The sequence below is a fragment of the Myotis yumanensis genome, unplaced genomic scaffold (assembly GCF_028538775.1).
Source record: "Myotis yumanensis isolate MYYU_CA2020_CCGP unplaced genomic scaffold, mMyoYum1.0.hap1 SCAF_2, whole genome shotgun sequence".
Classification (NCBI taxonomy): domain Eukaryota; kingdom Metazoa; phylum Chordata; class Mammalia; order Chiroptera; family Vespertilionidae; genus Myotis; species Myotis yumanensis.
Genome location: NW_027223753.1, coordinates 159,371,490 through 159,396,745, shown reverse-complemented (window position 1 = coordinate 159,396,745; position 25,256 = coordinate 159,371,490). Strand labels below are relative to the sequence as shown.

Sequence of the window (25,256 nt, the reverse complement as noted above, 5' to 3'; positions counted from 1 at the left end):
ATTCTTCTTCCCTACTCTCATCAGTCTCTTAACTCTGTTATTCCATCTCTACTTATCTCTTGTAATGCTTAGCTCAGACATTTATTGTACAATTCCCATGTTACCAGAAGGATGCTTGTAAAACACAAATTTGATCATGTATCTTTTACTTACAATCTTTTTATGGCCCTCTATTGTCCTCCGATGATGTTTAAGATAATTTAAAATCTGGCAGCTGTATCGCAGGGCTGGAGTGGCTCAGTGATTGAACGTTGACCCATGAACCAGGAGATCTCCAGTTCAGTTCCTATTAAGGGCACAAGCCTGGGTTGCTGGCTAGATTCCTGGTGGGAGGCATGCAGGAGACAGCCAATCCATGTTTCTTCTCTCATCAATGTTTCTATTTCTATCCCTTACTCTCTCTCTAAAATCAATAATAAAAACATATTTAAAAGTAAAAATATTTTTGGAGAAAATTAATACTTTGTTTCATTAATGTTTGTTAAAAATTAGGCAAGTAAAACAAACAAAAAATTAGGCAACTACTTTCACTACCTTCGTTATCTCTGTTTTGACATGGTGCTTGTAGAAATTTTGGGTCCCTTATGATTTAACTTAACCTTTGGTCAGGCAGGTTAAGTTATAATGGAATGCTATGCAACAGAAGGAAGGGGCTTTTAATCATTGATATAGAAAGCTCTCCAGGTTACTATAATAATAAAAGCATAATATGCTAAGTAGACCAGATGACCTTCTGGATGAAGCCACAGCGGCGGGGGCTGAGGCAAAGGCAGCCACCACTGGGGGCAGGGGCCAGGCCCCTTGCACGAATTTTGTGCATCGGGCCTCTAGTATTGTTTATAAAGAAAAACAAAGTGGCTGTGGGGCAATGGCAGTGCCTCAGTGCCAAGGGAGTGGCTTGTTAGCCAAGCTGCTGGCTCAGGATACAACTCAAGCCTCCTGTCCTGGCCCCCGATCCAGAGGCCTTGAGGAGAAGGGGAAGCAAATTCTCAAGGAAATAGATCAGTATTATTAGAAGTCTAAATGGGAGACAGACAGAATCCAGAAGAGGAAAATGCTGCACTGCATTCAGAGAGCCCTGATTCAAGAAGATCTAGATCAGTGGTTCTCAATCTTCTGGCCCTTTAAATACAGTTCCTCATGTGATGACCCAACCATAAAATTATTTTCGTTGCTACTTCATAACTGTAATTTCCTACTGTTATGAATCATAATGTAAATATCTGATATGCAGAATGGTCTTAGGCAACCCCTGTGAAAGGGTCTTTGAACCGCCAAAGGGGTCACGACCCACAGGTTGAGACTGCTGATCTAGATTATGAGTCAAATGGTAGAATGGTGGAGAACTGGACCAGGCAAGTGGGCAGTCACATGGAACCCTTTGAGGCACACCAAAAGGTCAGTGACTCCACTGGCCACAGTGGCAAAGCCAGCCAGGATAAGTACAAGAATGAGACAATCACACAGGCAGAAAAGTTCAATAATAAGAGGTCCTGGCAGCAGGACAACAATGTGAATCGGGAGAATGCAGTTAATAATCATGACCATGATGACATCACCTCAAGAACACCCAAGGATGCCCTGGACGGTTTGGCTCAGTGGATAGAGTGTCGGCCTGTGGACCTAAGGGTCCCAGGTTCGATTCCGGTCAAGGGCATGTGCCTTAGGTTGTGGGCACATCCCCAGTGGGGAGTGTGCAGGAGGCAGCTGATCGGTGTTTCTCTCTCATCGATGTTTCTGACTCTCTATCCCTCTCCCTCTCTGTTAAAAATCAATAAAATATATTAAAAAAAAAAAAAAAAAAAAAAAGAACGCCCAAGAGAAGAAAGCAAAGGCCTCCAAGAGAAGAAATGCTTCAAGGCCAAAGCAGAGAGGCAAGTATACCCTATAGACGTTCCCATTCAACCAGACTAGCCCACTTACTCTCTGTGCAAAAAGTTCTTCTGTGGAGAAATGATTGATGAATGCCCCAGTGATCAGTTCCACTTCCCCTGTGTAGGACTGAATCATAAACCACAGAGCAAGTGTATTGTCCCAAATGTCAAGGGGAGAATGAGAAAACCACAGACAAAGCCCTGGAGAAATCCAGAAAGGAAAGGGTTTATAACAGGTAGGTAGTGGACCTTGCTAAACAGTGAGTAGAACTAAGCTAGTATATTTGTTACATCGCCACCTTTGGTGAGGTGCAAAGACTACAATGTCTGTGTGTATATATATTTTTAAATATATTTTTATTGATTTCAGAGAGGAAGGGAGAAGGAGAGAGAGATAGAAACATCAATGATGAGAGAGAATCATTGATTGGCTGCTTCCTGCACATCCCCTACTGGGGATCGAGCCCGCAACCCAAGCATATGCCTTTGACTGGAATCGAACATGAGACCCTTCAGTCCACAGGCCAACAGCTCTATCCACTGAGCCAAACCAGTTAGGCTACAATGTATATTTTTAAAGAATGTTATGAAAGGAGTCGTGTGTGTGTGTGTGTGTGTGTGTGTGTGTGTGTGTGTGTAGATGTCATTGATTCTCTGCCTTTTGTTTTCATTGATACACATGTGTAACAAGAAAGTGGTCTGTGGGTCAACATTTCAGAAACTCCAAATATAGGTTTGAATTAAACACTCAAAAAACAAAACAAAAAACCAACCAAACAAACCAAGGGGCAGAATAATGTGTAAAAAGGGGCATAGCGAGGAAAGGGAAAAAAACCCAGTGTACTCAGTATACTATATGTTTTATTATGTTTGCATAAAATTTCTCTGGAAGGATACATAGGAAACTAATAATATTGGTTGTCTGTAGAGAACTGGATATCTGGGATACTGGAATGGAAAGGAGGCTTTCAAGTATATTGTCCTTTGTACTTTGTGTATTTGTAACTGTTTCAGTGTATTTGCTAAGTTTCTATGTTCCCATTCCCACATCAAATTTTATATACTCTTGCTGTGTTTTTTTTCCGCTATGATCACACTCAGCTCTGAGCCCTAACACATGCTTTCTTTCTTCTGCATGGAATATATCTCTACCCCCCATTCCTGCTTTAATCACTACCTCACATGTATCCACACTCTGCCCTGTCTTCTCATCTTCAGGTCTTGTTATGACAAAACACTGTTTTCTCTGAGAAGCCTTGTTTGCTGTCATACTCTTAAGTTACTGCTCCTTCTTTGTTTCATCCATCATGGCACTTAGCACACTGTATTATAGCTGTTTAATCACTGATTGTAAGCTTCTAGAGGGGAATCTGTGTCAATCTTGTTCATTTTTATGTCTCTGTAATCTAATAGTTCCTGATACAATGTGTAGGAACTAAAAAAAATATTTATTGAATGAAGTTCTGAATCTATACATCTAATTCTGACTTTCTCTTAAGTTTCAGTCCCATATATCCAGTAGCCTGTTAGATATTTCTGCTTGCATGTCTCACATTTGTCTCTTACAATGTGTGTTCTTTTCCCACAAAGCATGTTCCAAATCTTGATTTTTTCCATTGCAATTAAAGATACAACTCTTCATCCACACTTGAAACTTTGCAGTCATATTTGATGTCTCCATATCTCTCACACTTTGTATAGTAGGTCACCAGGTCTTGTTGATTCTTACTGTTATCTGATTCATGTCTTATCTTAGTGTTGCCAGATCCACGTCCTATCATCTTATTTTGGTTTCCTTTATTTTTTTACACAAAGGTTGTTGCTGTACCCACCTGATTTATCTTCCTACTCTCCTAAGCATTTATCCCCCTCAGTTTATTCTAATAACAGCTTAACCTTTCTTACAATAACCTTGTTCACATTATTTATTTTCCTCTTAGAAACAAGCTTCACCCTAGCTGTCTGTGTTGGCTCAGGGGATAGAGCATCAGCCTGCGGACTAAAGGGTCCCAGGTTCCATTCTGGTCAAGGGCACATGCCTGGGTTGCGGGCTCGATCCCCAGGAGGGAACATGCAGGAGGCAGCCAATCAGTGATTTTCTCTCATCATTGATGTTTCTATCTCTCTTCCTTCCTCTCTGAAATCAACAAAGATATATTTTTTTTAAAAATAAACTACAGGGAAACTTAATAAAAAACAACAACAAGCTCCTTTAATGCCTATGACAGTGGTCAGCAAACTGCAGCTCGCGAGCCACATGCAGCTCTTTGGCCCCTTGAGTGTGGCTCTTCCACAAAATACCAACTTCTGCACATGGGCCACGAAGTTTCAATCACACTGTATGTGCACGCCTGCATGTGGTATTTTGTGGAAGAGCCACACTCAAGGGGCCAAAGAGCCGCATGTGGCTCGCGAGCCGCAGTTTGTCGACCACTGGCCTATGAGATAAAGAACTTTGAAAGACTTTAAGGAATTTGTGCTGGAGTCCAACCCCAGCGGGTCCAGGGGTCCCCAAAGGTGTGGACGGAGTCGGCGAAGAAGGAATGACACGAAGACAGCCTTCAGTTGATCAACAGCCTTAGTCAGGACCTCTAGCCAGGATCTCCAGCCAAAGTTCTGGTCGGAGTTCTGGTTAGGAACTGATGAGGATCTGATGTTTATTGTCTTGTTACATCCGTATTTATACCAGCCGATTTTAATCCTGTCAATTTCTATTACAAAGGTTAGGGCGTTTCTTATCTCCATTCCAGGGAGTAAAGATTATGTAGCTTAACTACCCGCCTGGCACTTAATTAAGGGGTTGTATCCCCTCCCTAACCTCAGGGAAAAATCCCCACCTGGGGAAACAACCTTTCTCGGAGAGGTGACCTTGGTTAAAACACATGGCGCTAAAGGGAGCAAACATATTAAGAACAATATGCTATATATGCTATGTCCCTTGAAACATATGCTGTGCAGATGTTTCTTTCCTGCAGCGACTGTGTCAAGCAGCAAGGATGGACCGGCTTCCGGCACTTCAGAATTTTAGTCTCATTTTTCTTTTTAGCCTACTGTTAATTTTGGTCTGTTTTCTTATTTTGGTACTTGTGATAGCCGATCTCAGCATTTCCTCATTTCTTTTTTTAATATGTTTTTATTGATTTAAGAGAGAGGGAGATAGAAACATCAATGATGAGAATCATCAATTGGCTGCCCTCTGCATACCCCTTACTGGGGATCAAGCCTGCAACCCAGCCATGTGCCTGACTGGGAATCGAAACTGACCTGGTTCCTGGGTCAGCGTGCATTTTCTCAGTTTCTTTTTTTTTTAAAGGTTTTTAATGTTTTTTTAAACATTTATTATTGAACCAGCCGACTACTGCAGAAATAAAAAAATCAGCAGAGCAAATTCAAGAGTCCATTAACTTTTCAATTAAAATGCCCCAACTGTCCAGACAGTAGCGATCTTTTCAATCATTTAAAGATGTAGGAAACCTGGATACAGCATAAATATGTTAGTCATCTCTCATGTGTGATTCCTCATAGACCCAGTTTGGTTCTTCTCCAATGTCTCTTCTTCGAGTTGTACCTCATTTTATTACCAGTTTTCATCTGAATCCATTGGGGAATGGGCCAGTTGTGCTTTTATTTCTTGGCCAGGAACTTCTTGAACCTGAAAGTCTTGTCAGAAGACATGGTGAAGGAGAAGCTAACGCATTCACCTCGACGGTGGAGAAATAGCTCATTTTCTCATTTTTAACCTACCTTTGGGGGTCCTTTCTCTGCATTTGAAATCTTACCCCTACTCCCTATGAAGTCTTTTTCTGACAACTCTTCCCCAAGTATTATGTATAACTTCTTTTTTTTATATATATGTATATTTTTATTGATTAAGATATTACGTATGTGTCCTTATACCCACGTTACCCCCTACCTCCCCTCCCCCCGCTCATGCCCTCACCCCCCCGTTGTCTGTGTCCATTGGTTAGACCTATATGCTTGCATGTAAGTCCTTTGGTTGATCTTTCCCCCTTACCCCCAACCTCCCCTACCTTCCCTCCAAGGCTCCACAGACCAATCAATGCCTCTCCATCTCTGGATCAGTCCTTGTTTATCAGTTTATAATGTTCATTATATTCCACAAATGAGTGAGATCATGTGGTATTTATCCTTCTCTGACTGGCTTATTTCACTTAGCATAATGCTCTCTAGTTCCATCCATGCTGTGGCAAATGGTAAGAGTTCCTTTTTCTTCTTCCTCTTCTTATTTTTTTTTTTTAAATATATTTTATTGATTTTTTACAGAGAGGAAGGGAGAGAGATAGAGAGTGAGAAACATCGATCAGCTGCCTCCTGCACATCTCCTACTGGGGATGTGCCCGCAACCCAGGTACATGCCCTTGACCGGAATCGAACCTGGGACCTTTCAGTCCGCAGGCCGACGCTCTATCCACTGAGCCAAACCAGTTTCGGCTTCTTCCTCTTCTTAAAGAATACCTTTCAGCATTTCATATAATGCTGGTTTGGTGGTGATGAACTCCTTTAGCTTTTTCTTATCTGTGAAGCTCTTTATCTGACCTTCAATTCTGAATGATAGCTTTGCTGGATAAAGTAATCTTGGTTGTAGGTTCTTGCTATTCATCACTTTGAATATTTCTTGCCACTCTCTTCTGGCCTGCATGGTTTCTGTTGAGAAATCAGCTGACAGTCGTATGGGTACTCCCTTGTAGGTAACTGACTGTTTTTCTCTTGTTGCTTTTAAGATTCTCTCTTTGTCTTTTGCTCTTGGCATTTTAATTATGATGTGTCTTGGTGTGGTCCTCTTTGGATTCCTTTTGTTTGGGGTTCTCTGCGCTTCCTGGACTTGTAAGTCTATTTCTTTCACCAGGTAGGGGGAAGTTTTCTGTCATTATTTCTTCAAATAGGTTTTCAATATCTTGCCCTCTCTCTTCTTCTGGCACCCCTATAATTCTGATGTTGGTACGCTTGAAGTTGTCCCAGAGGCTCCTTACACTATCTTCGTATTTTTGGATTCTTTTTTCGTTTTGCTTTTCCGGTTGGGTGTTTTTTGCTTCTTCGTATTTCAAATCTTTGACTTGATTCTTGCGATCCTCTGGTCTGCTGTTGGGAGTCTGTATAGTATTATTTATTTCAGTCAGTGTATGCTTAATTTCTAGTTGGTCCTTTATCACAACATTGAGGGTCTCACTAGATTTCTTGAGGATCTCACTACATTTATCGGTGGTTTCCATAAAATTCTTGAAAAATCTTAGAAACGTGGTTTTGAACTCTATATCCAGTCGTTTGCTGTCTTCCATTTCTGTCATTTGTGACCTGTTTCTTTGTCTTCGCATTTTGTCTGCTTCCCTGTGTTGGTAGAGTGGTTTTGTGTGCTAGGTGTCCTACAGGGCCCAATGGCTCCGCCTCCGCAGTTACCTGAGGTGGACACTCTTGGTGCACCCCCTTGTGGGCTTTGTGCACAGTCTTGTTGTAGTTATGCCTTGATTGTTGTAGGTAACACTGGGAGGAATTGACCTCCAGGCCAATTGGCTGTGAGAATCAGCTGTGTCTGCAGTGGGAGAACTTCTGTGCTGAAGACACCCTTCTGGGGCAAGACTTGCTTCAGTGGGGCTTTGGTGCTCACTGAGTCTGCCTCCTGAGTGTGTTCCTTATGAATCTGAGGAGTTGTAATCTGGATGGTCCCACTCTGACCACTGGGTACACTGGCTCTTGGATCTAAGGAGGTGCTAATTAAGCCTCTTCCTGAGGTTACCCAGCAGGAGCTACGAAGAGATATGCAGATTCCCCTTCCTTTTTTGGGGGTCTTGGGGTGCCCAGATGGGGCCCAGCTGTGAAGCAATGCAAGCTGCTGAGGGGCCTTGGGCCTTCTCTTGGAAGTTCTGGGTCTGTCTGGCCCAGCTGCAATTTGTTAGGTAATTTTCAGGTTGCAAAGGACCCGGGCATTCATATGCAAAAGGCTTTGCAGCAGCCTGGATGGGGCGGGGTCTCGAAATCAACAGGGCGGAGCAAGCAGCTATGGCTGATTCTCAGCCCTGCCCTAAGGGGCCACGAGTCTCAGTGTCCCAGTAATTGCTGCCAGCATCTCTGAGGGAAAGCCGCCCTCAAGTTCCGAGTTTTGCCTGCTGCCAGACCGTCCAGTGTCTCCCCATATGAGCCCTGGGACCCCAGAGATTTCCCGGAACCGGAGTTCAGAGCAGTTGGGAGCTTGTGACTCCCTCCTGATTCAAAAAGACAGCCGCGTCCTCAGGTGCCAGTCCCTTTCCCCACGTGCCGGAGCCTCCGTACCTCTGCACTTTACTTTCGTAGCTCCTCTGAGTCTGTGTGCTCTTCTCTTTCCTTCTAGTTGTAGAATTTCCACTCAGCCAGCCTTTCTGTCTGGATGATGACCGTTCTGTCTTTTAGTTGTATTTTTGAAGTTGTTGTCGGAGGCAGCAATTTCCAGTGTTTACCTATGCCACCATCTTGAAATTCTCCCTATGTATAACTTCTGCTGTGTTTATTTTACAGACCACATATTTTGATGTTTTAAAAGTTGCTTTGTGACATCTTTTATACTGTTATTTAGAAAGGCTGTATTTGTTTAAAGTTGGTTGTTTTTTTTTTTAGCTACATTAATTTAACAGGCAAAAAAATACTTCCTTTTAATTTGCATTTCTGTTATTACTTATGAGATAATATTCTATTAAATTTTAGTTTCTCACCAATTTACATATTAAAGATAGCAACCCTCTTATCTGTTGCATTTTCCTATTTTTTCATTGTTTTTATGCTTGAAAAGTCCTCCACTATCCCAAACCAGCTATTTACTGAGATTTTCTTCTGTTTTATGATTTCTCTTTTATATTCATTAAACCAGCTGAAAAATTTATTTTTATAACTAGGGTTAAGAACTGATTTTTTAAGAAACACTTTCAACTCCTTTATTCTAGTACCAACTATTAAATAAGACCCACAGTTATTGTGGGAGGAAAGGATTAACTTTATTATATACTTAATTCTTTACAAATATCTGCATTTGCTTTTGGACTTGTTATCTATTCTGTTGTTCAGTGGTTGATTCTTGAGCCAGCCACCTATTATTTTAATCATGACAACTTTATGATTTTAGTTTTGGTAGAGTAGCTCTCCTTCATTTCTTATCTCCCTCACCCTTGTAAGCTGTTTGGTAGCTGGGGACATACTCTTTTTATCTTTGTATCTTATAGTGCTTCATTAAGTATGTATTGGTTCATTGACTACCAATTAGAGGGTTATCAGAGGACTTAAAATTCTGAGACCACTTCTTAATTTTTGGCCGCTTGATACAGTACCCATTCAGAGGCATTTTAATATGCTGTAGGGATAGGAAAGTAACTAAGACATTATTATATCTTACTAAGTATGGTTTTAGTAGTTGACAATGTGTACAATGAAACTGCTTTGATGATCTTAGAAACTAATTCTTACTAGCAGTGAATACTTTTTTACATATATAAAGTTATTTGTTTCTAAAATTTCAAGGGGAGACATTAAGTTATTTCTTTGCCTTTTTCCTAAAATAAAGTTTTTGAGTTAAAGATTTACTTATATTTGTTTGCATCAATAAGTAAAATTTTCAAACTTCTCATTTTAGGTCATTTTGAATTGCTCTGCTCTGCAGAGTTTATTGCATTTGCTGAGTAGCCCAAAGGAATCTATCAAAAAGGAAGCATGTTGGACAATATCTAATATCACAGCAGGAAATAGGGCCCAGATCCAGGTAATTTCATACATAGCATCTGCATTTTTTGCATATTTTTATGGATAAATAAGATTATTTTTTTTTCTGTCTTTGAAGTATATATTTTTTCTATTGCCTTGGAGGCCACTTACTGCCAACATTGTTCTCTTATTTGGCCAGTCTGCATCTTACTTTTTTAAAAACCCTACTTTGAAGAAGATAAGTCTTTTGAACTCACGCTTGGGCCTTGGTATTTCCCTTTGCCTTTAATATTTGATGATTTTCCAAGATAGTGTAATAGTGTCTTGTATTCTTGCAGTTTTGTTGGACTTTATGCTAAGCAGGTTAACTTCACTCTTGCCAAGTAAAATACTTATTTTCTGTTGGACTCATGCATTAGATTGCTTTAATTTTTCATGAACCTTTGGGGATCCATTTTTCTCTAGCTGATTATCTGCCCTTTTATTCTTACACTAAGGGCCCAGTGCATGAATTTGTGCACCTTCAAAGGAACTGTGGGCTGCAATGCTGCTGTGGGCACAGGGGTGGGTGTTGGCCCTCCCACCGCAGTCCCCTGTCCCCTGTCTGCCAGCAGCCCCATTCCTGCTGCCACTGCTCCCACACACTGACAGAACCGGCCCAGCTCGCACCCGCTGACAGCGCAGAGTGATTGGGGCTGGTGCCAGCAGCAGTGCAAACAGTGGATGCTGCCCTGATTGCCCCTCAGGAGCAAGGGGAGGTAGAGAAGCCCTCAGGGGCAATCAGGGCTGGCAGCAGGTGCGGGCGGGAGCTCCGGCGCTGGCTGCCGGGACCGATAGCCCCTCAGGAGCAGGGAGAGGTGGAGAAGCCCTGAGGGGCAATTGGGGCTGGCAGCTGCCGCTGGCACCACTGATGGCCCGAGCGATCAGGCTGGTGCTGAGTGGGCCGGCACTGGCAGCAGGTGCAAGCACCGGGCAGGACCATGGCTCACAGAAACAAAGAATTTTCAGTAACCACCAGAGGCTCACCCCAATGACAGTGACCTGCACCCCGCCTTGGTCTGGCGCCCCTGCTCACCTGCTCCACCATCCCGCTGTGGCCAACACCCACCATGTTCCATGCATGCCCTCTGGTGGTCAGCACACGTCATAGTGACTGGTTGTTCCGCCGTTTGGTCTATTTGCATATTAGGGTTTTATATATATATATAATCAGTGGGAGAATAACCCAAGTGGAAGATTAGCAGTGGTCCAAATGGTCCAACATAGGCCATGAGAAAGGCTGGAACAATGGGTTGAAAAACAACTTAGGTGATTTTGAGCTGAGTGGAATTGTAGAGGTCGTCTAATCCAGCATTCTTGTTTATAGATGAAACTGAGACTCAGAGAAATAAAATTATTTTCTACAGGGCATCTCGAGTAAATGACAGAACCAAGATTAAGTGTCTTTCTGCTAAACTTTGCTTACTGCTTTCATTGGTATAATAGATAAAGTTCTCATCCAGGAAAGCATGGGTTAGGTTAATCATCCCTTAACAGAATTCTATCATAGACTGACATTGGTTGCTATTGCAGTTCATAGCTTACATATGAGGTGATTTTAACTGCAGTTGATTGCTTGCTGTGCACCAGACTGTTATGTAGAACTCAAGTTTTTTTTTATTAGAAAATGATATGAACCAATTTAGGTACTTGAGCTAAGGAGAAACATGAAGAAAATAATTTGAGGAAGACTACTTTAGTATTAGTAGGTGAGAGGGACTGAGTAAAAGTACTCTGTCCAACTAAAGGCTTTTCTGGTAATCTGGATTGAGGTGGTGGCTTGGACCAGAATGGTGGCAGTGCTAAAGGAAAGGAAAGGATGGACCTAGAGCACTTTAAATTGAAAATGTAAAAGATGTGGTGACTGATTGAATTTAGAATAAATAAATACAAAGAGAGCCTTTGTGAATTTGACAAATTTGAAAGGAAACCTGGTATAGAGGGCAGATGATGTGTTTGAGGCGATTAGCAGATCTAAAGTAAGCTGTTGGCTATCCTGGGCTGGGGCTCCAGTGAGAAGGGAATCACAACCAGAGTTACAACACACAAGTCAGGGTCGATGCTATGAGAGAAATGAGAATAGCAGAGGAACAAAGAATTGAACTTTTATTGTGGGTGGACCAAGACAGGATAATAAAAGAGAAAACTCAGAGGTAAAACTAGATTACAAGGTCACAGACTCCAGAGAGGGTGCTGTTGATATCAAGTATGGCCAAAAGGTTAAGAATAATGAGGACTTAACTCCTTCCTATTTATTTTTAACAGGGGGAGGGATGCCATTAGTGAAACCACCTGAAAAGTTATAATTAGTATTATGAAAACTTTTTTAAAAAACACATGTTTTTATTGATTTTAGAGAGGGAAGAGGGGAGGGAGAGAGAAATATCGATCGGCTGCCTCAGGCATGCCTCCTACTGTGGTTTGAGCCCAAAAACCCAGGCATGTGCCTTTACTGGAAATTGAACCCAAGACTTCTTGGTGCATGGTCATGGTATGATGCTCAACCAACTGAGCTACAGCAACCAGGGCATATCATGAACACTTTTATAAATTTTTGTTTATTATTTGTCAATTGCAGTTGACATTTAATATTTTATATTAGTTTCACGTGTACACATAATGGTTAGACATTACAAATCTTATAATTTTCCTTCCTATTTAATTTTTCTTTAATTTCAGACTGTGATAGATGGCAACATTTTCCCAGCCCTCATTAGTATATTACAAACTGCTGAGTTTCGAACAAGGAAAGAAGCTGCTTGGGCCATTACAAATGCAACTTCTGGAGGATCAGCTGAACAGATCAAGTAAGTACTAGCCAGGTAGCATCTTATAAATTAAAGGAAAAATTTTCTCTACCATTTAAGAATGCTAATTCTAGCCTCCTGGAAGATTATTCTGTTTCATAATTAGACACAAATAGATGTTTTATTCCTTATACCTTTCCCTTACCTTCTTGCAGACAAATTCTGGGATGTGAGAAGTACGGCAAAGTTGAGGTTTGAAGCAGAAATAATTATAGGGGTGGCTTCAGCACACTCTGGAGCTGCTTGGTCAGAAATATCTTGAGTAGTCTAGAAGGTTACATGTAGAATCCTTAGAGTCCAACTTTAATAGTTAACTCTTGCTTTCTAGTTTAAATGGTTTAATTGGACCAGACTTGAAAGAGAGGTATATCTTAGGGTAAAGTCCCAAATTCAGTGGAGGCAAGTGTCTCCTAAAATACTATAGTATTCAGTAAAGAGAGAGAGAGAGATCTGTATCAGCTTGAGACTCAAATGGCTCCTTGGGTAGTAGCAGCTTATAATCTTAACACGTTAAGCGCCCAGCCTGTTTTGTCTTCCGGATGGAAAGTATAGTGTCAGTCACCGGTGACTGACTGGGCGCGTAACGTGTTAACTAGAGGCCTGGTGCACGAAATTCGTGCATGGGTGGGGTCCCTAGGCCTGGTCAGTGATCAAGGCTGATCAGGTTTCCCGCCTTCCTGCCTCCTCCTTCCCCCACTCCCTCAGCACCCTCCCACCACCGCTGGTTGCCCGCATGTTCCGCACCGTCCCCTGGTGGTCAGTACACATCATAGTGAGTGATCGAACTCCTGGTCTCCCAGTTGAACTCCTGAGGGGACAATTTGCATATTAGCCTTTTATTATATAGGACTAGAGGCCCAGTGCACAAAAATTTGTGCACTAGGGGGCGGGGGTCCCCTAGCCCGGCCTGTGCCCTCTCGCAGTCTGGGACCCCTCGGGAGATAACGACCTGCTGGCTTAGGCCTGCTCCCAGATGGCAGAGGAGAGGCCCAATCCCTGGGCGCAGCCCCTGGTCAGGCTCAGAGTAGGGCCGATTGGGGAGTTGGGGCACCGCCCCCTGTCATGCACAGAGCAGGGCCCATCAGGGGTGTTGGGGCTCCGTACCCTGTCACACACAGACCAGGGCCGATCAGGGGGTTGAGGAGCTCCCCACTGTCACTCACAGAGTAGGGCCGATAGGGGAGTTGGGGCACCACCCCCTGTCACACACAGAGCAGGGCGGATAAGGAGGTTGAGGCGCTGTACCCTGTCACACTCAGGGCAGGGCCAATGGGGAGGTTATGGCTCTACCCTGTCACACACAGAGCAAGGCCCGTGGAGGGGGGTTGGGGCGCCACCCTCTATCACCCACAGAGCAGGGCCGATCAGGGGTTGGGGCGCCGCCACTGTCACACTCGGGGCAGGGCCAATGGAGAGGTTATGGCTCTACCCTGTCACACACAGATCAGGGCCCATGGGGGTGGGGGGGGGTTGGGGCGCCACACCCTGTCACACACAGAGCAGGGCCGATCGGGGGTTGGTGAGCTGCACCCTGTCAAACACAGAGCCGCAGGGCAATCGGGGGATTGGGGAGCTCCCCTCTATCAGGCACAGAGCAGGGCAGATAGGGAGGTTGTGGCCCCGCCCCCTGTCACACACAGAGCCGCAGGGCGATCAGGGGGTTTGGGCGCTGCCCCCTGTCACGCTGATCCCGGTGCCGGGAGGCATATTACCCTTTTACTATATAGGATAGAGGCCTGGTGCATGGTTAGGGGCTGGCTGGTTTGCCCTGAATGGTGTCCTGGATCAGGGTGCGGGTCCCCACTGGGTTGCCTGGCCAGTCTGGCTGAGGGGCTGAGGGGCTGAGGGCTGTTTTCTGGAAGCGAGTGACTGAAGCTTCCAACCGCTCCTTGTTTTCTTTTTTTTTTTTTTATTCTGGGCCAGCTTTAGCTCTGAGGCCTCGCTGCTGAAAACATCGATACAATGTTGCTAAAGCTCAGCTGAATGAAAGCCGTTTTCTGGGGTTTTGTTTATCTTCTTACTTGCAACATAGTACATAGTTGCTTAGAGTTGTAGCTCAGAGGCCGGCAAGTGAGGCGGGGAAAGTTGGAGTCCTCCTTCACTGCAACGAGCAAGCCTCATGTTCGCTTCAGTGCCTGGCTGCCAGCCGCCATCTTGGCTGACAGTTAATTTGCATATACTCACTGATTAGCCAATGAAAAGGGTAGCGGTCGTACACTAATTACCATGTTTCTCTTTTATTAGTGTAGACTAGAGGCCCGGTGCACAAAATTCATCCACAGGGGGGTGGTCCCCTTAGCCCAGCCTGCACCCTCTCCAATCCGGGACCCCTCAGGGGATGTCCGACTGCCGGTTTAGGCCCAATACCAGGGATCGGGCCTAAACCAGCAGTCATACATCCCTCTCACAATCCTGGACCGCTGCTCCTAAGCGCTCACCTGTATACCTGCCTGGTCGCCCCTAACTAACACCCCCCCCCCCCCACCCCCGCCAGCCTGATTGCTCCTCACTGCCTCTGCGTGCTGGCCTGATCATCCCTAACTGCCCTCCCCTCCCCCCGCCAGCCTGGTCGCCCCTAACTGCACCCCGCTGCCGGCAGTTGCCCCCAACTGTCCCCTCCCTGCTGGCCTGGTCACCCCTAACTGCCGCCCCCCCCCCCCCCCCCCCGCCAGCCTGGTCGCCTCTTACTGCCCCCCCCCCCCGCCCCCCCCTTGCTGGCCTGGTCGCCCCACACAGCCTGCTGTTCAGTCGTTTGGTTGTCCCTCATTAACCACCGCCCCCCCCCCCCCCCCCCCCCCCCGCCTGGTCATAGGCAGCCATCTTGTGAGGGTTAATTTGCATGTTACCTCTTTATTGTATGGGATAGCTAGAAAGGGCATTTGTAGGGTAGGAATCATAAAAAATAATGAAATCTTACCATTTGTGACAGTATGGATGGACTTAGAGGATGTTATACTAAGTGAAATAACTCAGGGAAAGACAAATACCATATTGTTTCACTTATATGTGGAATCTAAAGAACAGACGAAACAGAAACAGAGTTATAGATACAGAGAACAGACTGAGGGTTGCCAGAGGATAGGGGGTTGGGGACTGGGTGAAAAAGGTGAAGGGATTGAGAAGTATAAATGGGTAGTTACAAAACTGTCATGGGGATGAGATGTAAAATACAGGACAGGGAATATGGTCAATAATATTGTAATAACTATGTATGGTGCCAGGTGGGTACTGGAAATACTGGGGAAACACTTTGTCAAGTATATCATTGTCTAACCACTATGCTGTACACCTGAAACTAATACAAAATAATATTGAATATAAACTGTTATTGGGAAAAAAAATGTGGACAGGAATTAATTTCTCAAAAGAATATTATATAATTAACTCTTTTCGGTCCAACCTCGAGGCTGACTCCACAGACCAGGCGCTAAGAGCAGGTCCAACATCGAGCAATAAGAACATTAAAAAGTTCGCCGAAACTGGTTTGGCTCAGTGGATAGAGCGCCGGCCTGCGGACTGAAGGGTCCCAGGTTCGGTTCCGGTCAAGGGCATGTACCTGGGTTGTGGGCATATCCCCAGTAGGAGATGTGCAGGAGGCAGCTGGTCGATGTTCCTCTCTCATCGATGTTTCTAACTCTCTATCTCTCTCCCTTCCTCTCTGTAAAAAATCAATAAAATATATTTTTAAATAAATAAATAAATAAATAAATAAATAAAAAGTTCAACATTCAATCCTGTCAATTAATTTGGACCAGACTGTTTGAATTCCAAAAATAACATTGGACCACAAAGGGTTAAATGCTAAATTATGGACATTCAGTATCTCAGATAGAATAAACAAGTAGTGATGAAGAAAAAAATGAATCCTCAACTCTTAGCTTGCCTTAACTTTCTTTCTTTTTTTTTTTTTTTTTTAAATATATTTTATTGATTTTCTACAGAGAGGAAGGGAGAGGGACAGAGAGTTAGAAACATCGATGAGAGAGAAACATCGACCAGCTGCCTCCTGCACATCTCCCACTGGGGATGTGCCCGCAACCCAGGTACATGCCCTTGACCGGAATCGAACCTGGGACCCTTCAGTCCGCAGGCCGACACTCTATCCACTGAGCCAAACCGGTTTTGGCTTAACTTTCTTTTTTAAGAAAATATATTTATTAACTTCAGAGAGGGAGGCAGAGGGAAACATCAATGATGACAGAGGATCATTGTCTGCCTCCTGCACGCCCTCTTGACTGGAATCGAGCCTGAGACCCTTCAGTCCACAGGTCAGTGCTCTATCCACTGAGCCAAACCAGATAGGGCTGCCTTAACTTTCTTTATGGGGAATTCAGATGAGGGGAAGATGGTTTCGGATGAGAAAGCATCAGCCCCTTCCTTATACGTAGTATTGGGGAAGCAGTTACCTCTCATATTGCTGCTTTGGCGGTTTAAATGTAGGCACTGAATCAATGCTAATTTTTATTGCTCTGTTGAAAATTTTAAAATGAAAAGGTAAAGTAATCCTAACACTTCAGAAATTGATCCGGTATGGAAGATAAGTATTTTCCTGAAATAGTAAAATTATAAATAGGTTCTTAATACATGCAACAACTATTTTGGTAAAGTTCATCATGGACAGGTTTATTCATCGAAGACTGAATACCATTTTGTTATAGTGCAGAAACTTAACTCTTGTTTATATAAATGAGCCTGTGGTAAAATTGGTTTTATTATGTGTTGTTTCACTTAAAGTGTAGAACGTATGGACAATGTTAAGGCCTTAATGCAAACGTACCATGATTGCAAGTATGCACCACCAGATGGCAGTCATGTGCAATACTATAGAAATTTGGAACAGTTGATAGTCAAGTTTTATGTTCAAATTCAGATTTATAATTATTAATGGTCTCTTTATTGTATACCAAATGTGTTTTCTTAATTGAAATGGTTAAACTGTACACATACACATTTTGAAAACATTTCTAAAATACTGTGGTAGCTTTCATCAGAAAGTATTCAGGGATATTTTGCTCAGTTAGAGAAGAGAATGGCTACTACCCTTTTTAAAATTTTGCATAGCTATTTATAATAATTAAGTTGGTTATCAATATTCTAGCAGTTTCTATTAATTAGATGAAGCGTTTTCTTAAAAAGATTATTATAAAAATATTATAGTCCAAATTATTGAAAATAGACTGGCTTTCTGATAAAGATATCTATGTGGCTTCTGCTCTTTCTTGTTGGGAAGACAAGATTTAGATAGTTTTCAATTATAGAAAATATCCATAATTCAATGCTAAATTAACCAAATATAAACATACCACTTATAGTGGTCTTTATTTATTTTAATGTATATTTATTGATTTCAGAGAGGAAGGGAGAGGAAGAGAGAGATAGAAACATCATTGATGAGAGAGAATCATTGATCGGCTACCTTCTGCACACCCCACATTGGGGATTGAGCCCGCAACCCAGGCATGTGTCCCAACCAGGAATCGAACAATGACCTCCTGGTTTATAGGTTGATGCTCAACCACTGAGCAATGTAGGTATATAGGTTTTTGTGTGAACATAAGTTTTTACTTCATTGAGTAAATACCTAGGAGTAAGATTGCCAGATTGTATAGAAAACTTTGTAAAAAACTGACAAGCTGTCTTTCAAAGTGGTTTATTCTCATTTGCATTCTCACCAACAAAACAAAAAAAATGAGTTTCTGTTGCTCCACATCCTTACCAGGATTTGGTATTATCAGTGTTTTGGGTTTGAGCTATTTCAGTAGGTCTGTAGTATCATCGTCTTAATTTATAGCTCCCTAATGATATATATAGGGTGTCCCAAAAATATGTATACACACTTTAACAGCTGATTCTATTACGTTTTGAAAACGAAATGTATCTTAATAAGCACTGTCTTTATAATTATTCAATGTGTGTATACATTTTTTTGCGGATACCCTGTATGCAAGTTGAGCATCTTTTTTTTTTTTTAATATATTTTATTGATTTTTTTTACAGAGAGGAAGGGAGAGGGATAGAGAGTTAGAAACATCAATGAGAGAGAAACATCGATCAGCTGCCTCCTGCACATCTCCCACCGGGGATGTGCCCGCAACCCAGGCACATGCCCTTGACCGGAATCGAACCTGGGACCCTTCAGTCCACAGGCTGATGCTCCATCCACTGAGCCAAACAGGTTTCGGCAGTTGAGCATCTTTTTATATGCTTATTTGCCATTGTATATCTTTGGGGTGTATGTTCAGATCATTTGCCCATTTTTATATTGAGTTGATTTCTTATCTTTAATATTTAAGCGTTCTTTGTACAAAATAGAGTGGCCTGTTGGGCCTGTTATGCTGGCTCTTGCAGCAAGTGTGTCATATTTCAGAGGTGCAGTAACCTATAGAAACAAAACTACTGTATTTTATGAGTTGCGCATGTTCAAAGAAAAGAGAGCATTCCAGTTTCTTGGAGTCCAGTAATTGTGGAAGGAAAAAAGAACGGAACTGGCTGCTAGAGAACTATTTCATTTATTTGTGCTTTTTGTGTGTGATAAGGTGTAGTGTATGGTTGAATGGGTGCCCTTTTTTTTTATCTCTGTAGTCAGGTTGAGGATGATCCTTCCACCAACCTAATAAGTTTTATTGAAGTAAAAGCTTTGACTAAAGTATTCTTTTTATTACTTTAGGTACCTCGTAGAACTGGGTTGTATCAAGCCACTCTGTGATCTCCTCACAGTCATGGACTCTAAGATTGTACAGGTTGCCCTAAATGGCTTGGAAAATATCCTGAGGCTTGGAGAACAAGAAGCCAAAAGAAACGGCACTGGCATTAATCCTTACTGTGCTTTGATTGAAGAAGCTTATGGTAAGACAGAGTATTAAATAGATGTCCTAAAATTATTTTCTTTTTCTCTTTGCTTTTCTGGCCTGTCCACATCTGTCATTAGCAAACACATACAAAAATTGTTCTCTTATGAATGAGATAATGTTTAGTGTGTAGAATTGGAAAAGAATATGTATTGTAAATAAAAGGGAAGCAAGTACCTTCAATTTAGCCAGTTTTACACTAGGCTCTTAGGATCTTCCCAATTCCCTGACTGCTTTTCCTTGTGGGTACTCTTGCATTCTTACTAGTCCATCTGATGCTCAAGAACATCCATATCTACTGTATCTGATGCCTGACTCCTTTGCTCTTGTAAGATTGAGAGTTCTGATTTTGCACTGCACCCTCAGTTCCTGTGTTCCTAAAGAGTTTCTGACTAGAGTTTCATCTTAGAGTCACTTGGTTTCCTCATTCTTCTATTTCAGTCTTTACTGTATTCTTAATCATCAGTTTACTAATGTACTTTAACCTTTTAAGTTGCCTAAGTGATTTTAATGCATGGCCTGGGGTTTGTTTATTCCTAAGATTGAAATTAGGGGTCATGGGGGTACATTTATTTTTCAGATTTATAAGCTGATGCAGAATTGTTTTCCAAAATGATTTTAACAATTTATTTTTTAAAAACATGATTACAGCCCTGACTGGTTTGGCTCAGTGGATAGAGCGTCAGCCTGCAGACTGGAGGGTCCCAGGTTCGATTCCGGTCAAGGGCATGTGCCTTGGTTGTGGGCATATCCCCAGTGGGGGGGGGTGCGCAGGAGGCAGCTGATCGATGTTTCTCTCTCATCGATGTTTCTAACTCTCTATCCCTCTCCCTTCCTCTCTGTAAAAAGACCAATAAAATATTTTTTTAAAAAAATAAAATAAAATAAAAACATGATTACAAAAGCTATACCTATTTAGTGTAAGGGATTTTGAAATGTATAAAAAAGAAAAATGTTCTTTAACCAGAGATCTTTCTCCACAGAGGTAACTATTGTTACTTTTTTATTTCTATATATTTTAATATGGATATATATATGAATATGTTTTTTTTTCCATTGAGCAATGTTATTTTTTCCTTTGAGTGATGTTAATATTAAGATCAGATGGGCTTGACCTTAATAAAGGGAATGTGTTGGCTAATTGCTCTAGTCGGACTTCTAAGTTTAAGCAATAGAAATAGATTTTGACTGATTTAAGGATATTACACCTTTGCTGTAATGAAACTGGATAACTCAGCGTCTAGATCAGCCGTGGGCAAACTACGGCCCTCGGGCCAGATCCTGCCCGTTTGAAATGAATAAAACTAAAAAAAAAAAAAAAAAGACCGTACCCTTTTATGTAATGATGTTTACTTTGAATTAATATTAGTTCACACAAACACTCCATCCATGCTTTTGTTCCGGCCCTCTGGTCCAGTTTAAGAACTCATTGTGGCCCTCGAGTCAAAAAGTTTGCCCACTCCTGGTCTAGATAGATAGAACTAGAGCCAAGAATTAATTAGGCCATAGGTACAGTCGAGCAGGAACTCTTCCGAGACTGGCCCTTGGCACGGAATGATGTGACTGTTAGGGAAATTGCTGTTTCTGGGGTCTGGCTGTTGCTGGCACATGCATTTAAGATGTCAGTTTGTAATGTGCTGGTATTCAGATGTAATCCCCGGCAATATGATCTATGCTATTACAAAATACATATGAGCTATAAGTAAAGAAGAGAGTCTTCCGTTATCTCAAGAAAGACAACATATGGCAAAACATGGCTTCATTAGAATTTCCTATAGATAAACAACAGATTTTCCTTTATTCCTTATTCTAGGTCTGGATAAAATTGAGTTCCTACAGAGTCATGAAAACCAGGATATCTACCAGAAGGCCTTTGATCTTATTGAGCATTACTTCGGTACCGAGGATGAGGACAGCAGCATTGCACCCCAGGTTGACCTTAGCCAGCAGCAGTACATCTTCCAGCAGTGTGAGGCTCCTATGGAAGGCTTCCAGCTTTGAGGCAATACACTGCTTTCATGTTCCTGTGTCAGACCAGGCTACCTAGTCACGTCCTCTTGTGGAGCCCACAGTCCTCATGGAGCTGACTTCTCAAATGTTTTCCATAATACTGTTTGCGCTCATTTGCTTGCCTTGCGCACCTGCTCTCTTACACACATCTGGAAAACCTCTGGCTCTCTGTGGTGGAATATCCTTCTAAGGAAAGAGTAACCAGAACGGCCCACTCTTAAGGAAAATCCCTAGGCTTTGGAGATCTGCACTTCTATATTCTAAGAGTCATGGAAATATACACATATTCATGTGGCTTTCTTATTTTGTGGCAGAAAAAAGAGGACTCCTCCTTCCCTTTTAAGTGGGAAAAAATACTGACATTAAAAAGATAAGACTAAAACTTTATCTTGAGTTTCACACAACTACTTGCAACAAGGGAGATGTTTAGACATGTTGTGTATTTCAGAGTACTTTTCATGCGTTCTTCCACAGTGAACCCTGGTGGCTTTTTCTAGCCAAATTTGCATTAATTCTTACTGAGATTGGATGGTTTTCTTTCCTCTATTGGCGCCATTTTTCACAGATATTAAAATTAAACCATCTGCTCTCTCACCTTCAGCCTTCAGGTGAATGTGCTTTCTAGTTGTCAGGAATGCTGAAAAATTAACACTGATTTTCTCATGTGATGATACTGGTTTGAAGATTTCCTTAGAGCAGAAAGCAGAGGGGCACATATTAATCTGTATGGCTATTGCTTCTCTTTGGTCTTCTGTGTCTTTGGATTTGAAAGTGGTTTAGTTCTAATGCTGGGTGAAGATTGATTTAGAAACCTTAGTAATCGAAACTATATTCATTTAATAACAAAATTTTAAAAAACCCTCCAATTTTCCCAACTTAACCAGTGTGTTTAGAGGCTGTGTTTCTGCATTTAAACATGTTTCAGGCTTTGTGGTCCTGATAAGGTCCTCATTAAATTGTAAAGTTCACCCTAGGTGCTTTTCCCCTCTGTGACTGGCAGAGAACACGTACTTTTAAAGGTTACTTAGGGACTTTTTTTTTTAATTAGGTGCAGCTTGATTCTAATGTATTCATGCTGCATATATGAATATATGTTCCCTTTAATGCAGCATCCTTATCTTGAACAAATAACTATCTTCTCAACATGATCTGTTTAACCCAAATAAGGGCAGTGATCTTTTTCTTATAACCTCATTATTCCCTCCCTAATCATTTCATTTCATCTCCTACTAGTTAGTATAGCCCAGTCAAGTTGCCCTCCCCCTTGTCATAAAATAAAAACAGTTTCTACCTTCTGGCTTATTTAATGATGACTGCAGTCTGTACCTGCAAAAAGCGCTTCCAGTACTGTCTTCAGTGATCTACATTTGAGCTTGGACTGGAACGAAAAAATAAGTTTAATTGCCAAGAGAACTGCAACTGAACATACGACTTCTTGGTGCTAGTTGGCCATCTTGACTCAATGTTGGGACACACTCTCAGAGAAGATTTATATTTGTTAATGTGCTATTCAAAATGAATTCTGAAGGAAAACTTGCTCATTTCTGTTTTAGAGAATACCCTTTTAATCCTCTTTAATCTTGTCCTCTTCTAGAATTCATTTTAACCCCACAGTGTAAGTATTTGGGAGTTCCCCTGATAAGCTATTTATACATCTCTGGTAAATCCTGCTGAACGTTAGGGATATTCAGAGCTTTCGTACCTCATCATGTTGTCATTTAAGCAGTCAACTTACGTGACCTGATTTAGATTTTTTTAAAAATCCACTTCATTTAAAGTAGAAAGGTAACAAAAACAATGGCCATTTTAGCCAAGCCTGTGACACTGTCTTCACACCTAGCTTGTAGTTGTGCCTGTGCTCTGGATGGATACAGTCTGATATTTGTCTGTCATTGATGGAGCAGCCACTGCAAAACTAGTCAGCTCTCATTTATAACTGTTAATTTTTCTAGTGCTGCTTTGTGCTGAAAGGACAGTTTAGTTTACTGCACTTGACCTGTAAAAGACTTTGATTCTTTGTAATTTAGGGACAAGTTAGGTGGTTAGTTTAAAGAAAAATTTTTAGTGTTGCCTTGACTTCACATTAAAATATATCTTCTTTCAGAAGGGTAATAGAAGCACTGATTCATAGTAAAAATCTTGGGTTTTAGCTTTGACTTCTTTTGTTTGTGGCTGAGTTTTTTAAAATTGTAAATTACTGGTAACACGTCATTTCTGTAGGATGTTTAAATTATGTATCTTCTATTGGGTAATTTTAATAGTTTTCAGTTCATGTTGATAAACCAATTTGAATGGAAAGTATATATAAAGCACACAAAGTTGTTTCTCCAAGTTAGAATAGCATACATTGGAAATTTTTGCTAGCAATTGCAGGTGTCTCAATGAATGAATTAAAACAAAGTCCACTCAACTAATGTCGTTTATTTTCTATTTAAAACAGAGAAACGTATCTTGCTCCTGTCCTAGAAGTTCATGAGCCGTGATATATGAGCTAAATTTTTTTTAGAATAAAGTGATTTCTTAAATATAAAAATTGGAATTGACTAAAAGTTGAATCTGAGCATAAATATGGGAACTGAGAAAGCAGCCTTTTTCTGTAATAGAAATGACATTTCAGGAGGTAACTAAGTCCTATTTTTAGTTCTCTGCCTGGCAGATTCTGTTAATTTACTTTCCATATATTGAATATACCCCATCACTAAGATGTTACTCATTACAAAAGCATGTTAATTTCAACATAGGAAAACTCTTCTGTGGTTTTATATACTGATGAGGGAGAAAGTGGCTTGATAGTCTCTTCCCCTTTTCCTTTTCTCCTCCCAACTTTCAAAGTGTAGTCTTCGTAATGAGAACTTCAGTAGGGGGGAAAAAGCATTGAGAAGATCTGGGAGTTAAAGGGACCATATAGCTGAAGGACCAGCAAGTAGATATGATTAGATTGGGAAATACTGGGAAAGTTAAAGATGATTGATATGAAGAATGGTGAGATTTAGGAGATGGGAGTTTTCCATGGAACACATTAATTCATATTCTTGTCACGATATAGTTACCTTTGTCAGCTGTACTGATTTTTAAAACTATATTACCCTAGGATTGTTTCTTCCATCTGCCATATAAAACTTGGGTTGCTTTCATCATCACAGATATAAACATTGACAATTATCCCACAATAAATCTGAATTATTCCAGATTGTTGCTGATTTTGCTAAGAAAATGGCATACTTTATAAACCAAACTACCCCATCTAAACCTTCTGTTGTACATGGCTACCCCACCACAGGCAACTTTGAATTTACTTATCTAGTGTTGAGTAAACATTTTAGTTATTATGGGGTTGTATTATGAAGGTATACCTCGGGTTGAAAGATTTTTCTTTTTTGCTGATTAGTTTTGTGAACATTTTTATATTAGTAAGTCATAGCTGTTTTAGGTCTTGGGGCTTTTCAAACTGGGTGGAGCAAAAAACAGATTTACAGTTGTGAGTACACTAAAGTTTATTGTATTGTTTATTAGTTATTGTATTTTCCACAGGAATAACAGTAAAGCTACTTTTGCCTTACCCTGTAAAGGATTAGGAAATTGTGATGTTCAGTAAAGAAAAGAGTTCCACTTTTAGAAAGGGGCATTGTGTGTTTTCCATATTCATAAGATACTAGAGGCCCAATGCACAAAATTCGTACAAGGGGCTCAGCCCTCGCAGCCCCAGCTTCGTCCGGAAGGTCGTCCGGACTGTCGTTCTGCTGTTTGGTCTAATTAGCATATTAGCTCTTTATTATATAGGATATGCTACCTCCTACATTCTAAACTTTACTCATTTGCAGTGATAGGTATAAACCTACACATGGGAGACTCAAATCTGAATTTTTTGCCATCTGAAAATAAAGCCATTTTATTGTGAGGTGAGCAGAGTATATATGTAAGGAAATACTTGGGCTACGTTTTCTTATCAAAAGTTATATATAGCCTAGCCGGCTTGGCTCTGTTGTTGAGCGTCAACC

The 25,256-nt window shown here is 41.5% G+C and overlaps 1 protein-coding gene and 1 pseudogene across 1 annotated transcript in view; one reads left to right on the top strand and one right to left on the bottom strand.

The window, feature by feature from the left end:
* KPNA1 (karyopherin subunit alpha 1) overlaps positions 1 to 23,668 on the top strand; it is a 101,239-nt gene extending 77,571 nt beyond the window's left edge. The window contains exons 11-14 of the mRNA XM_070406314.1: positions 9,487 to 9,612; positions 12,273 to 12,400; positions 19,068 to 19,246; positions 21,062 to 23,668. Of these exons, the coding sequence (XP_070262415.1) occupies positions 9,487 to 9,612; positions 12,273 to 12,400; positions 19,068 to 19,246; positions 21,062 to 21,249 (621 nt within the window). The 3' untranslated portion in view covers positions 21,250 to 23,668. The remainder of the gene's footprint in view (positions 1 to 9,486; positions 9,613 to 12,272; positions 12,401 to 19,067; positions 19,247 to 21,061) is intronic.
* On the bottom strand, positions 5,301 to 5,760 carry LOC139002186 (large ribosomal subunit protein eL39-like; annotated as a pseudogene).
* Positions 23,669 to 25,256: the final 1,588 nt, after the last annotated feature.